The following is a 16450-nucleotide window of genomic DNA, read 5'->3' on the forward strand; positions in this document are numbered from 1 at the left end:
TATATCTCAATAAAGCTGTTACTTTTTAAAAAAAGTCAGGCTGAGTTGCATTTATGTGAACCCTAGCAAGAAATGACTGCTAGACACTGTCTTGGTCAGCTCTTCATCAGAGTACTGGGTAAATTGCTAAGTGTCACAACTTAAGAATAAAATAAAAACAAAAAAACCCCCAAATCTCACAACTTGGCAAGGGTTCTGAGGAAAGCCACAGAGAATTGGAAAACAAAGCCCTATGGAGAAAAGTTAGAGGAATTTTAGATTATTCTAGTGAAGCAAAGGCTTTAGGATAATATCCTGGAGAGGGGAACATGAGGCTTTGAGTAGGCATTAGCCAGGCTGTGATATTTGACTCCCAGCAGGAGTCAGATATCACACTCAGAAGTGTTCACAGCAAAGAGTTGTATGAAGGGACTATTTAAAGAGGCGTGAGCAGGGTGAAGGGAATCAACAAGGGTCGTGACCCACCCAGGGATTGGCAACATTGGGAAGCTGTCTGGGCTTGCAGAGAGGGGTAAGGGGAGGGAGTGATACAGGAGACCAGAGAGAGCTTGGGGATTTGGAGGAGGGGCTACTCAACAGGAGCTCCCATCTTCCAGTGTAGTCACTGCCAGAACTGCAGTGAAGCAGGGAGAGGGATAAATACCCTGACCTCTCTCTCCTTCCACCCTGCTGTCTCCTGATGGTGCCATCCATTGACCAAATCAAGAGGGAAGCCAGAGAGCAAAGGAGTCCAGGCAATGTGGTCCATAGAAGCCAGTCTTTCAAAGCACAGAGAAGGTCACAGAAGAGACTGTGTGTGCATGTGCGTGTGTGTGTGTGTGTGTGTGTCTGGGAGGGCAAATGGAGAATAATTAACACAGTACCTACCTGTTAAGCCCACAGCTCCCTTATTAGAGAAGCTGAGGCAACAAACACCTGCATAGGCGCCATGCTATATACCTTGTGATTCCAATATGCTGACCATACCAGCAACCAGCACTCACTCACCTCATTTAATCGTCATAGCATAATAACCTGTAACATTCTCTTTATGATACCCATTTAATAGATGGAAAAACTGTGGCATTTGGAGATTAAGTAATTTACCCAGTGTTGCATAGCTGCTAGTAAGTAGAGAAGGGATGATTTGAACTCAGGGAGGGAGTCTGGCTCCAGAGTTGTTCTCTTCATCACTACACTCACTGGACTAGGGATTGGGCAGGACTCCACAGGCTGGCCACCGACCTCATTGGTAGTTAGCCTAATGGTAGAGCTCTGCCTTTGGATGTTCTCTACTGCATGGCGATTGGCTGACAAAACCCAATATTGTAAGAGAGATCTGAATGCAAGATACAGAGCAAGACACCAGATCATGGAGTTGGTAAGAGCTGAGAGAAAAAGAGGGTAGTTAGTACCACGGGAGAAGTGATGAGCTCCGTCATCAGTATGGCTGGGTCTCCATGGTGGGAAGCAGTGGACTCCTGCTGCAGAGGGGACAACCAGAGCTGTTGTTCAGCTGACAGAGCAGATGCTGATCTTCTAGGACTACAATGTATCCCGAGCCAGGCTGCAATTTGATGAGGCCCACCTTTGAGGCTGCTGATGCCTTTTCTTGTTCCTTCCTTACTTTCCCCTGTGTCGTTACAATAATTCCTCACTAACTGAGGAAATCTGAACCACTCCATGGTCCTTGTATTCTAATAAAGCCCAACAGAGATGAGTTGATTATTTAAATATATGAGGGTCTCTTGGGCAAAGAAGAGTCACCAGTCTTTTTTTTCCCCTCCCTATGCTTCCCTCTGGAAAGAAAGAGAGGAAATTGACACACTGTAGTCTAAGAAATATAGGTCAGTTATATGCGGATTATACCATGATAGACACTTCCAAGGGAGAATATGAAAAGATCTCCTCTGGAGAACTTTAAAAATAGTCTTCTCATCTGTCCAAGGGTGGTTTCCATGAGCTACTGCCTGAAGGCACAAGAGTCAATGGCTCCTAACTGTGGTTCTGAAGACCTGTCAGGTCTCTTAGGAAGTTTTCACTGTCTTCTACAGACTGAGAGAAATAAAGACATCGGTGTCTCTCTGCCTATCTGTCTGTCTCTCTGAGCATCAGTATTAGATTGCTTACTATCATTTCTTAAGACAGACTATTCCTTTTTTTGATGTTAAGGTATTCCTCCTTGATGAAATTATGGTACTGGTAGGCATTAGTAGATTGTAGGGGCTTTTTTTTTTCCTTTAAAAAATATTCTTACTTGGCAAAATAAAAAGTTGGCAAATCTGTCTCAGTCTCATTTTTAAAAAAATGCCGTTTGTCTGAAGGAATTAAATATCTGAAGACCGTAGACCCCCAAGGACCTCTTAAGGTCCCCGCTATTTGTAAGATTCTAGGTTTTAAAGTCAAAAGGACTAGGAAGGCAGGATGACTTTTTATTTAACCTACCACAGTAACAAGTTAATGGAGTCTAACTATCCTAGGCATAAAAGATAGTACATGGAGAGGGTTGTAAGTTAAAATTTTGTGTTTTCTAAGTGGAAATGACAGTCTAAATGTCAAATATGAAAATGTGACCTGAAGAACACCACACCAAAGGTCACAGTTAGAAGGCAACATTCAGCGCTGGAGACAGTTACAAGTCAGATATTGTGTGATTCCACTGGTATGCAGCCATGATGAAAGAGGAACTAAAATCGTTTTGAAGCAAAAATGTGTCAAAAGGGAACTCTAAACAGGCCCAAAGGGAGTGTTTAAATGAAAAAGTGCCTTAGATCCCTCAAATAGAAGAAAACCCATAATTATTCCAAATACAAATTAATATGCAGCTAGTACTTTCTGTTTTGTGAACACAGCACTGCTATTTACACAGAATTATTTCAACATACCCAAAGCCTCTGCCAGGCCCCAAACCTTCTGTCCATAGATGTCGGTCTTGTTCCAGGCAAATGTGTAGACAAGATTAATTGCAGCAGGAAACCACTTCTGTGTGAGTCGCCCTTCCACAGCTACTGTGAGGTGTACTTTAATCATCCCCACGGGAATGATTGAATGTGTTAAAAGGATCCGTAGCAGGGTTTTATACCCGGGGGTGCGGCTGCTTAGGTAACTCAGCCTCACAAAGCTGGAAGGAATGGGGATCTCCTCCTGTACAACCTGAAAGAAAAAAAGTCACATTGGCTCTTATCAGTGGTCACAGGTAGGCAAGGATACTGCATGCTTTTGTCTTAGAAACATGCCAAAGGAGAGAGCTTAAAGGGATTATGGATGTCAAGGCATTTGGTCTAGAATCTTTGTGAGGCTACATGACCATAGGTTTCGAATTTTGCACCAAATCTGCATGCGGACAAGATGTCCAGCCTATCCTGAGGATTGCTCTCCTTTTTCTCCTTCCAGGAGAGACTGTGAAAATAACAATTTTGGTTTTTCAACAATGTTCCAAAAATTGCTTTGTAGGAGTTGGAGAAGATCACACTGCTGAATGTCAAGGATTTCAGTGCTATGGGTTCCATCAAAGGTTTTTTCTCATATATTCAGACACAAAAGCTTGTTCGATGTGTTAAGTTATATATCACAAACCACTGTTGTAGCTCTTATTCAGGTTAGACTCTCTAAGAGGAAGGACTCTGGAAGTAGCCCCAGCAAGTGATATTTTATGACAGAGAATATGGTGTCCCTAGAACTAATCTTTCCTGATGCCATCAAACTTGCCTTCTTTGGAGCTTTGCAATGACCCCGAGGGCCAACTTTTTAATCAAATTTTGCTTGCATATTTCTCTGTGTTTGGATGTATCAATAGCTAGCAACAAGTTTTTCCAAGCTGGCACCTGTGACTGAGAAGCAAATAACTCCCATTAACTCCTCTGCAAATCTTTTACAAACGTTGGTCCCAGAGTGAAAATAACTCTTGGTTTCCTTAATTAATTACTATTACTTATTTGTTTGTTAGCATGGATGGAGTTAACCAAAAGTGGTCACTAAAACTACATCTTGTATTCTGTGACTTTCAACTTTCCAAATACAGTTGAAGAAAGAGCCCATCCTATTTAACACATTTAAGGGGACGTGGAGAGTGTGGATATTTTTCTGCCCTTACTCATTTTTATCTTAGAACCTTGTCCCTTCTTCCTTTTCCAAACTGGTGCACATAGTAGAACTGATTGTTAAATACTCTCTGTCTCATACTGTCTAGGATTTCTAGTCATTCTTTTCTTTCTGAGGGCACAAATCCCTTCTGTCTATTCTTTGCTCAGTTTTTCTTCCTCTACATTAGCTTTTTTTTTTTTTGCGGTACACAGGCCTCTCACTGTTGTGGCCTCTCCCGTTGCGGAGCACAGGCTCCGGACGCGCAGGCTCAGCGGCCATGGCTCACGGGCCCAGCCGCTCTGCAGCATGTGGGATCTTCCCGGACCGGGGCACGAACCCGTGTCCCCTGCATCGGCAGGCAGACTCTCAACCACTGCGCCACCAGGGAAGCCCTACATTAGCTATTTGATACCAAAGCTGTCCACTGGCTCTATCTTCTTAGGTGCTGGCAGAAGTACAATAGTGAAGGATAGCATGACACTCACCACCATGGTATTTCATTTCCCTAAGGAATCATGCAATCCTAGAGCAGTTTGAAAACTTGTATTGAAAGAGACCCATGCTTCCTAATATCTGTGAAAGGACTGGTGTACCCGCTCAAGGTACTCATTAAATACTATCTAACACCTATCCTTCTCAAACTCTTCCAAAATATAGCAGAGGGAGAAACACTACCAAACTCATTCTACGAGGCCAGCATCACCCTGATACCAAAACCAGACAAAGATGTCACAAAGAAAGACAATTACAGGCCAATATCACTGATGAACATAGATGCAAAAATCCTCAACAAAATACTAGCAAACAGAATCCAACAGCACAATAAAAGGATCATATACCATGATCAAGTGGGGTTTATCCCGGGAATGCGAGGATTCTTCAATATACGCAAATCAATCAATGTGATACACTATATTAACAAACTGAAGGAGAAAAACCATATGATCATCTCAATACATGCAGAGAAAGCTTTTCACAAAATTCAACACCCATTTATGATAAAAACCCTCCAGAAAGTAGGCATAGAGGGAACTTTCCTCAACATAATAAAGGCATATATGACAAACCCACAGCCAGCATCATCCTCAATGGTGAAAAACTGAAACCATTTCCACTAAGATCAGGAACAAGACAAGGTTGCCCACTCTCACCACTCTTATTCAACACAGTTTTGGAAGTTTAAGCCACAGCAATCAAAGAAGAAAAGGAAACAAAAGGAATCCAAATCGGAAAAGAAGAAGTAAAGCTGTCACCGTTTGCAGATAACATGATAATATATATAGAGAATCCTAAAGATACTACCACAAAACTACTAGAGCTAATCAATGAATCTGGTAAAGTAGCAGGATACAAAATTAACACACAGACATCTCTGGCATTCCTATACACTAATGATGAAAAATCTGAAAGTGAAATCAAGAAAACACTCCCATTTACCATTGCAACAAAAAGAATAAAATATCTAGGAATAAACCTACCTAAGTAGACAAAAAACCTGTATGCAGAAAATTACAAGACACTGATGAAAGAAATTAAAGATGATATAAATATATGGAGAGATATACCATGTTCTTGGATTGGAAGAATCAACATTGTGAAAATGACTCTACTACCCAAAGCAATCTACAGATTCAATGCAATCCCTATCAAACTACCACTGGCATTTTTCACAGAACTAGAACAAAAAATTTCACAATTCGTATGGAAACACAAAAGACCCCAAATAGCCAAAGCAATCTTGAGAACGAAAAATGCAGCTGGAGGAATCAGGCTCCCTGACTTCAGACTATACTACAAAGCTACAGTAATCAAGACAGTATGGTACTGGCACAAAAACAGAAATATAGATCTATGGAACAGGATAGAAAGCCCAGAGATAAACCCACGCACATATGGTCACCTTATCTTTGATAAAGGAGGCAAGAATATACAGTGGAGAAAAGACAGCCTCTTCAATAAGTGATGCTGGGAAAACTGGACAGCTACATGTAAAAGAAAGAAATTAGAACACTCCCTAACACCATACACAAAAATAAACTCAAAATGGATTAAAGACCTAAGTGTAAGGCCAGACACTATCAAACTCTTAGAGGAAAACATAGGCAGAACACTCTATGACATAAATCACAGCAAGATCCTTTTTGACCCACCTCCTAGAGAAATGGAAATAAAAACAAAAATAAACAAATGGGACCTAAGGCAACTTAAAAGCTTTTGCATAGCAAAGGATACCATAAACAAGACGAAAAGACAACCCTCAGAATGGGAGAAAATATTTGCTAATGAAGCAAGTGACAAAGGATTAATCTCCAAAATTTATAAGCAGCTCATGGAGCTCAATATCAAAAAAAAAAAAAAAAACCATCCAAAAATGGGTAGAAGACCTAAATAGACATTTTTCCGAAGAAGATATACAGATTGTCAACAAACACATGAAAGAATGCTCAACATCATTAATCATTAGAGAAAAGCAAATCAAAACTACAATGAGGTATCATCTCACACCAGTCAAAATGGCCATCATCAAAAAATCTACAAACAATAAATGCTGGAGAGGTTGTAGAGAAAAGGGAACCCTCTTGCACTGTTGGTGGGAATGTAAATTGATACAGCCACTATGGAGAACAGTAGGGACGTTCCTTCAAAAACTAAAAATAGAACTACCATATGACCCAGCAATCCCACTACTGGGCATATACCCTGAGAAAACCATAATTCATAAAAAGTCATGTACCAAAATGTTCATTGCAGCTCTATTTACAATAGCCAGGCCATGGAAGCAACCTAGGTGTCCATCATCCGATGAATCAATAAAGAAGATGTGGCACATATATACAATGGAATATTACTCAGCCATAAAAAGAAACAAATTTGACTTATTTGTAGTGAGGTGGATGGACCTAGAATCTGTCATACAGAGTGAAGTAAGTCAGAAACAGAAAAACAAATACCGTATGCTAACACATATATATGGAATCTTAAAAAAAAAAAATGGTCATGAAGAACCTAGGGGCAAGAGGGAGTAAAGATGCAGACCTACTAGAGAATGGACTTGAGGATATGGGGAGGGGGAAGGGTAAGCTGGGACAAAGTGAGAGAGTGGCATGGACATATATACACTACAAATGTAAAACAGATAGCTAGTGGGAAGCAGCCGCATAGCACAGGGAGATCAGCTCAGTGCTTTGTGACCACCTAGAGGGCTGGGATAGGGAGGGTGGGAGGGAGGGAGATGCAAGAGGGAAGAGATGTGGGAACATATGTATATGTATAACTGATTCACTTTGTTATAAAGCAGAAACTAACACACCATTGTAAAGCAATTATACTCCAATAGAGATGTTAAGAAAAAAAGAAAAGAAAAATGTTCAGGAATCCTAAAATATGAAGTTTCAAAAATGTCTTCCTCTGACTATAAAGCTTGAACACTTAAAAAGCAGTGTTAGACAAAATGCATAGGGTTGACAACTACCTTTACTAAACACAGCTAAACAAGAGGAGTTGTTATGACTTCTAAGAATAACGACAGCAGACGCAAATTAGACAGTGGAAGAAAACTAGATTTCTTAAGGAGCTTTAATTTCAGAACCACAAATGATCCCACCTCATTGATTATACTGTTATCACTATTGAGCCAGCAAGCTTTGTTCTTTTGAGCACAGTGTTCATCAGGTCAAGGTTTGGGGTCTAATCCTCATGACAGCTAGTTCATCTTGCTTTGTCCCATGGCCAGAGATAGCACCTTATAGCCCCGGCCAATCACCTTGCAAATGTGTGCCAGAGAGATTACATTTGAAGGCTTCTCTTGAAAAATAAAGGGCAGCACATTATAGGGCTGGCAGGAGTACCAGGAAAAGGAATCTAGCCATTATACACTGTTGAGCACCCCATGGATACTATGACTTTATACTTTCAAGGTCACTGTACCCACCTGCAGCTCAGGAACAATAGTTCCCCTCTCTGGACAGGACCCTCCAAATGATGTGAGTGGTGAAGGAAGCACAATAGGGTTTGGGCTGATAAAGTTGGAGATATCGCAGGATGGTGGGTCTGATACAACTCTCTGCATGGTCACTTTCTCCACCACAATAAACTGATTCCAAGGCAACCAGAGTGTCCTCTTCTCAGGTAGGAAAGGTGACCGATCAAAGATTAAGACGACAGAGATACCACCGACAGCTACGAGGTCAAAGCTGAGAAGGCAAAACAGAAGACAGTTTCAACCAAATGAACAACTAAAATAAACTTAAAGTTTAAAAAACAGGTAATTTCAGTGCTCTTTCCTTCTTTGGGGATGCAACTATATCCATTTGTATTCTCTATTTTATTCCTTCTATTCCGTCTAGCTAAATATTCATTCCATGGAGAGTTCTTTTCACTATCCAGTAGACTTGGTGAGAAAAAATTCCACATCACCAGTTGATATTCACCTAGGATTTATAAATCAATTTTAATGCTATCTTAAACAAAATCACTGCACGTATTTCTGCAAAGCCAAATCTGACATCACTGCTACTCCCTGTGCTAGAGAGAACTGAAAGATGGCCAATGAACATTAAGCAACATCTGTAATATGCTGCATTATTCATCTTAAAAAAAATTCCTATAATGTAACTCAATAGAAGTAAGGAGCCAAAAGGTTAAATACCTTGTTCACAGTCACAAACATAGTGTCAGAAACCTGATGGTGACTTTGAGATGTCATCTGGAGAGAGATACCAGCTGAGGAAATTTGTTCAGTGAAATTTTCTTGAACAATACCATGCTTGAACCCTCCACAGCTGGCTACCCACTTTGGCTCCTGATTCTACTTGAACTCTAGATTTAGGATTTCTGGTTCGCTCTAGAATGCCTCTTTGTTTCCTGTTGTAAGGAAGTCTGTAATGGACCCTGTCCATCTCCACTGACAACTCCTTCCATATCTCTGACTAAACAAGACTACCTCTTCTGTAAGTCCATCTCTTGATGTTGTCTCTGAAATGACTCTTCAGCTGGAGCATAATAGACTCAGATTTCAGTTCATTCTGCACTAGATGGCTCTACCTTCCTGCTCTTTTAAGTACAATGATGTCTTTGAGATAATGTACTTGAAAGCATTCAAAAAGCATAAAATACTATGTATACAAGATAATGATAAATATTATCATTATATCTTAAAAATGGATAAAGGGCAATGGATGCTCCTTAATATTCAAAGCAACCTAAATCCACAGGAGAGAGATGTAAACAATTCTGTGTTAAAAAAAAAAAAAAGAACTTTCTTAAAACACTTTTCAGTGGTAAAATGCTCTGATAGTGAATCAGACTTAATTATGGATATCTCACCACTCCCTTCGTATGACATTTATTATATTTATTATAGTATTACCAATTGTGTCCTGTTGCAGAAATCTTTCATGTAAAGATAAGTGGACAGTAACAAAGGATAGCTAATACTGTATTTTTTATTGTTGCTTTTTCAGTCAAGTAGCTGTAATATTAAGGCAGTTTCCAAAAAGAGGATTTGAAGAACTGCATTAGCTTTAGAAAATAATTTAGGTTTGAAGTAAAAAAAGAAAACCCCAAACAGCTTATGGTTTAAGACAGAGAGGCTGAATTCATGATAATACAGGAGCAGTTTAAGGCAAGCGTAGTGGGGGAAAATCCGACGTTACTTGTCAAGAGACCTTTTCTCTGGTTCACATTCTACACTGATTCAACTGTGTCCTTGGGCAAGTTTATTTGCTTCACCCAAACCTCAGCTCGAGTCCTTAAAACTGAACTGCTTATTTATTTGAAAACAAAAACAAATGCAAACACAAAAACAAAATAAACTACCCAAACAAGAACATATGTACCTGGGAATTACTCTCTACTTCTAGAAAGATTAAGCAGACAGGCCAGGCGTCTTGTTTTGTAGAAAGAATGTGATTTTGGCTTCGTACACACCTGGGTTCAAATCTCAGCTTTGCCATGTTAACTTTGTGTCTTTGGGCTAATTATTTAACCTTCATGAACTTCAGTTTCCTCATTAGTAAAATGGGGCTAATATGGTCTATCACTCAGCTACTACCATAAGTGAGTAAATAAGATAAAGACTTAAGAGCCAAGCACATAGTAGGGACTCAACAAATGTTAACTTTCTTCTCAAATCAGATCCATTGCCCTATTAAATTTACAGATGTCTTCTCTTGTAGTTCAAATGAACTCTAGGCCAGTTTTTGATTATCTCCATAAGCAGATACTGAGTTTTAAGTTCTCCTGGGAACTTCCCCTAAGCATCCTGTGTTGGGTTAGTTTTATGTGTCAACTTTGTTGGGCTACAGTACCCAGTTATTTAATCAAACACTAATCTAGGTGTTGCTGGGGAGGTATTTTGTAGATGTGGTTAATATCTACAGTTAGCTGAGTTTAAGTAAAGGGGATTACCCTTGATAATGTGGAAGGGCCTCATTCAATTAGTTGAAAGAGCAAAACTGCAGTTTTTCAGAGGAAGACTCAAGACTGCAGACGTAGCATCTACTCCTTGCCGAGAGAGTCCAGTCTGCTAGCTTACCCTGCAGTTTTTGGAGTTGCCAATCCCCACAATCACATAAGCAATTCCTTGAAATCTCTTTCTCCCTCTCTCTCTATAGTTACCCTTGAACAACGTGGGGGGTTAGGGTTCCATATCCACAGTTCCACATCCACGGATTCAACAGACTGCGAATCGTGTAGTACTGTAATACATGTTTATTGAAAAAAATCCACACGTGGACCCATGCAGTTCAAATCCATGTTGCTCAAGGGCCAACTGTATATATATTTATATATATTATATATATAATATATATATATTATATATATATTATATATATATTATATATATATATATATTTTCAACTTACGATGGATTTATCGGGATGTAATCCCATCATAAACTGAGGAAGATCTGTAGTTCCCCTATGATATTCTACTTCTGAAATGTACTTAACTCAATTTGAGGTAGCAACCAGCAGAGACATATAAATGGAAACTCTCATCACACTGTCACTTTATGTCTAAGAGATGATAGTGGGACTGTCTGGTTGGCATTTGGGGTACATATTTTGAATGCCTACACCCTTTGTGGAGCCTGAGGGAAGAGTTACTGCCAGAGGAGACTCTGGCTAGTATCTGTCATCTATATAAACCTAGTTCTCACAGTGAGCTCAGTGGGAGGGTCCTGGCATTTTACTTAAGATTAAAACCACAAAAATAACAATAAAAACTGTCCTTCTTTAATGCTTTCTGTAAACTGGAAACAGAAAATTTATAGACTTTTTAGACATCACATTTCTTTTAGGTTCTTTTGTGAATATTGAATAATTCACTGAAACCTTTGTAAACAAGCTAAAAAACCTAAGGCCCATCATTTCTCCATGAGAAGCCAAATGTCCCTGTGGGCATATTCTATTTAAAGAAATAATCCATTTCTCAATTTCTGGCACATGGTTGAACCTGCTGGCAAGGGAGAGGCCAGTTTTCTGTACCAGCTACTGGTGCATGAACTACCAAAATTCCCTCATTCAATCTAATTGAGAGAAAAGCCCATTTGAATTAGTAGAGAGCTCTGATTATAGAATATTTGAAAGGAAATAGTTTTTATTGCATATATATATATATATATATATATATATATATATATATATATTCAGACTAGATGCTCCCAGGGTAGTTCTGCTGAGCTTGTTATAATGAATAGATGGCTCATTACTAATTAGCAATATAATTTACATACAAATAATTCATATAATTTCCTAAAATCTTAAAAAGTTTTTCTTAAGTAGGTTTAAATTCTTCCTTATTATCTTCTTTAACTAGTTTTTGTAAGCCTTTTCTTGAGAGGCAGTTGAAAAAATAAATTCAGCATAGCCCAAGTTGAACAATTAACAATTCTGAAGTGGCTAGGACTAATAATAAGGTCTGACTTTAGGTTCTTGAAATGACATAGTCTCTTACACTGTGATAAAGCTTCAAGGCAATAGGTCTCTTTATATGAGTACTGAAGCAGCTTGTTATCAGTAGGACATTTCAAGGGTAGCCATCTGGAGACTAGGGTACCTCAAAGCCATCATTACAATGTTCCTGAGAATTAAAAATAGGTACCTTTAAGCTGGATACATGGGCCTATTGACTCAAATATTCTAAACAAATGTCTACCTGAAAGATGGCAACAAAAATGTTTTTGTGAGTAAATCCTTTTCCAGGAGGAAAAGATTTAACTAGTGGTCTTGCTTTCCAGGTCTCTGAGAACCTGGGGAAGCCCTTAGAGAACAGCTTGGTGGTTGGTGCTTAAGGTTAAATCACTATGGTTATATAGACACCAAGGGAAATTGGTTAAGCTGGCCATGCTTTTCGACCTGTTATAGCCACTAGTAAAACAGGCAGTCTAGGGAGGACACATTTTTTTTTTCTTTTAATGTCTTAATGTGGTTGAATTGTATACCTTTGGAAGAAACCTTTTGGACAACTTTATCTCTGAAATATTTTGAGGCTATCATGGAAGGAACAGCCTAGGTGTTCAATGCTTCATTACCTGCATCATCTCACTGGACTTTGAATTTGGATTTATAAATGATGAAGGCTTAGATGAAGGCTAGACGACTTTCCACATGGCCAGGGTTTCAGGAAGACTTGACAGTAATAGTACAGGGTTGGTTAGAAGTTAAACTTGGTTTGATTTAGATGGAGAATAGAGGAAATAAATAACACTGATGACTTTTTTAGATACAGCTTGAAGGAAGATGGGCTTATAAACAATGTATCACTGGAGCCCTGGTTTGACTCATGGCTAGAAGTCGGTATTTGGCCCGCACAATGATCAGAAGCAGTATTGACGTACCTTCCATCTTGCCGGCTGATGGTAAACCCATAATCACTGTGGTGCAAGAAACTAACATTCACCCCTACTAGAGGGGTTCCATCTACAGCCATCACTTGGCCTCGAATCACACAAGCACGCCTGCAACACAAGATCAAAGGCAAATATAAAAGCATGCAGAAACTAGATTCTAGAAGCCAAGTTGGAGAAAGTTTGGAAAACACAGTTCAGTATAACAAAGAAAACAATAATTTCACCAACGAGTAGTAACTTTTAATAACATTTTGGTGACGGTATGAATATCTTTTTTTACCAATAAAAATTGGGATTATACTCGGTATAGTTCTGAATCCTGATTTTTTTTTTTTTGCGGTATGCGGGCCTCTCACTGCTGTGGCCTCTCCCGTTGCAGAGCACAGGCTCCGGGCGCGCAGGCTCAGCGGCCATGGCTCACGGGCTCAGCCGCTCCGCGGCATGTGGGATCTTCCCGGACCGGGGCACGAACCCGTGTCCCCTGCATTGGCAGGCGGACTCTCAACCACTGCGGCACCAGGGAAGCCCATGAATCCTGATATTTTTAAGTTGGCAGTATATTATTAACATTGTCCAATGTAATTAGAAATTCCTTAATATATCATTTTGATATTATATAATATAGCCCTAAAACAGTATTCCTTGTTTAATCCATTCCCTATTTTAGGATATTTAGTTGTTTCTTATTTTTTTCCTGCATTGAATTTCTTATTATTTCCTTGGGAGATAGTCCTAGTTGTGGAAAGATACTTTTCTCTTATTAAAAGTAATTAAAATGAAAATTAGTTAATACATAAATACACTGTAGACGTGACTAAAGTCCCTGCTGACCACCTCCCTCCCAGTTCCTGGTCTTCTCCCCAGAGGTAATCAGCAATATCACTTTGTTGAGGGCATTTTCTATGCATTTACATACATAGGTGTGAACACTTTTAAGGCTCTTAATACATATTGCTAAATTGCTTTTTCTGGAAAAATATTTTTTTAAAAAAAAAGCAGACTTAGTTGGGAAAATTTTAACAGTTAAAGTCTGCAAAAGAGACATGGTCCCTGACTATATAGTACCATGTTTCTCTGGCCTGATTGAAATAAAATATTTCAGGAGATTTTCCCTTTAAACAAATGAGTTTCATCTTTGCCAAATAAGGGGATTCCATTAGACTAGCCCTTAACAGAGCTGTCTCCCAGGGACATAGTCCACTAAAACGAGTATACTTTCAGCTCTAGCTTGGCCAACAAGTTGTAACAAAGTTTAGGAGCTTGGCAGTTAAGAAGGCCCAGGGGCAACCCCCAAGCACAGATTTTTCACTTGTCTATTGTTACTGGGGTTGGGGGGAAGGGGTCTCACCAGAGTCCAGTCCTAGCGTTGGCAGCCCTGAGCTCTAGAACGTGCATTTTATAGCTGGAGCTGGTAGGGTTGAAGAGGTTGGGCAGGGTCAATGATTTTTCCTAGGGCATTAATGTCATTTTTTTCACCAAGTGAGATTCAGGGTATCCAGGCAAGCTCAATCTTGGATTAAAAGGGGCCATGTGATTTGGGCAAACATGACTTTCCAAAGTAACCATAATAATTCCACCCTGGCATTATAGATTCTTTCAATCAGCAAGTCAAGGCAATGTGTCTAAAGGCTCTTGGCCACAAAGATGGTTCAAGAGAAAAAAAAAAAAAACTGTGAAAAAGCAAACGACAGTTACCAGCCAAAGCTTATGTTATATGTTATAGCCAATAAATATCACTACTAAATTCTATTGCAATCAGAGGAACTGGGATATGTTATACTGATAGGATTTATCCTGCATTACCTAAAGCCTTCCCCCAACACAAACTATAAGCCATTAAGTATTGCACAAAGCTAAACTAGTATAATTGTTGCTATTAGTTCTTTATTGAGCTCTTCAGACCGACATTCCTAGTTCTGACATAAATTAGTGGGTTTCTTCTTTCCAATGAGCTGTCCATCTTATGAATTCTGTAAATAATGGTTCTGAATGGCATGCAAGTGGCACACTGGCACTTGCTTTGCCTTGTCTGATTCTTCCAGTTCCTTTTTGGGGAGATTTTGAAATCCCATTTGTTCTAATAGAGAAGATATTTGAAAGTCACCGAGTTCTGGATTTTGAACTAATCCTGACAGATCTGGTCCCTGGTTCTAAATCCAATGTAACAAGACATGAAAAGAGAAGGATGTCTCTAGTTTTGTACAGTAACATTTTGAAGGTCTTTACAAAGCAAAATTTGACAAACTGGGTATAGATTAAGTAGAAACCAGCTGAGAAAATCTCCTGCAAACTACACAGGGATCGGAGCCAGAGGGGCTGAGAAGAGATGTGCATTAGTGAGGCCACCTTCATTTGAAGATCAGTTCAACATTGCTTCCTGAGCCCTATGTGCTGATGGCTTTTGGGGGTGTGTGGTAGGGGCTAATTATGAACTTGCCAAGGCTTTACCAGTTAACAAGGTGGGCTTTTCAACAATGATGCCTACTTAGGTGGTCGCTGATTCCCTACTGGCAAGACAATTCTACACACACTTATTTTATTTGTTCACATTAATCTAGACATTGTGTCTCCCCACAGCTGTACTAGGCTCAATTATTTTTGTTTTTATTTTGTCAAGCCTAGTTGACATTATTTGCTCATATTTTATGACAGACACAGACCTGTCTCTTCTCTTTGCTGCTCTTTTATTTTCTATACAGCTTATATTTATGAAGGATCCAGGCTGGTGAGTGAGTCTCATAAAAGTCATCATTATTCTGTGCACTTGTGTTCTTCTCTTCCTTCATTCTGTATCTCATTCTGAGTAGACTTGTCTTTTGACTCCTCTGCTCTTTAATATTCCTCATATTTTATGAAGCACACAGATTTGTGTGATAACGACTCATCAAAGTCATCATTATTCAAGACATTGTCTACCTGTTCTCATTCATTTCACTCATCATTCATAAATAATGCTCAGACTTGTCTTTCAACTCCCCTACTTTTTTTATTCCTCATATTTTATGATCCACACCAACTTACAGCATATGATAAAGCCCCATAAAACTTACTATTTTACATTTATCAGCATTGAACTCTCTTTGTAACGTATTAGACTTTAAATGTTCTAAGATTCCCTGTATCTTGCTGCATTTGCTTCCATTATTTATACACTCCATGTCATCCATTTTTTCACAAGAATAACTCTTAGCTCCTTTCATTCCTGGGTTACTAGTACTTACTATAATCTTTGACCACCATCAGTCATCCTGCATCAGTATAAGTTGTCTAAATTTCGGGACAGTATTATTCTTTTTTAATTGGCAGTAATTTGGATTGGCACTACATGCAGAAACCTAGGATAAAAGTCTTCTCAGGCAAACTCTCCACTTCAAAAAGAATGCTCTCAAGTCTGCTCGCTTCCCCAGGCTACTCCAGCTCCAGATGGCCCTTAGGGAACCTTCAGATATAGTCTTGGCAGATATGGTGTATTGTGCCACTTCATACGGCACAATTGCCGCTTTGTGCGCTCCAGCTTCTAAACACAATTTTCTT

The 16450-nt window shown here is 39.3% G+C and overlaps 1 protein-coding gene across 3 annotated transcripts in view; it reads right to left on the bottom strand.

Moving 5' to 3' along the window:
- TENM1 (teneurin transmembrane protein 1) overlaps positions 1-16450 on the bottom strand; it is a gene marked incomplete at both ends in the record, with an annotated part of 603322 nt that overhangs the window by 145429 nt on the left and 441443 nt on the right. For all 3 annotated transcript variants that reach the window (XM_082610702.1, XM_082610701.1, XM_082610700.1), the window contains 3 exons: positions 2865-3132; positions 7994-8255; positions 12905-13024. In XM_082610702.1, the coding sequence (XP_082466828.1) occupies positions 2865-3132; positions 7994-8255; positions 12905-13024 (650 nt within the window). The remainder of the gene's footprint in view (positions 1-2864; positions 3133-7993; positions 8256-12904; positions 13025-16450) is intronic.

Source organism: Mesoplodon mirus, assembly GCF_964341445.2.
Source record: "Mesoplodon mirus genome assembly, chromosome: X".
Classification (NCBI taxonomy): Eukaryota; Metazoa; Chordata; class Mammalia; order Artiodactyla; family Ziphiidae; genus Mesoplodon; species Mesoplodon mirus.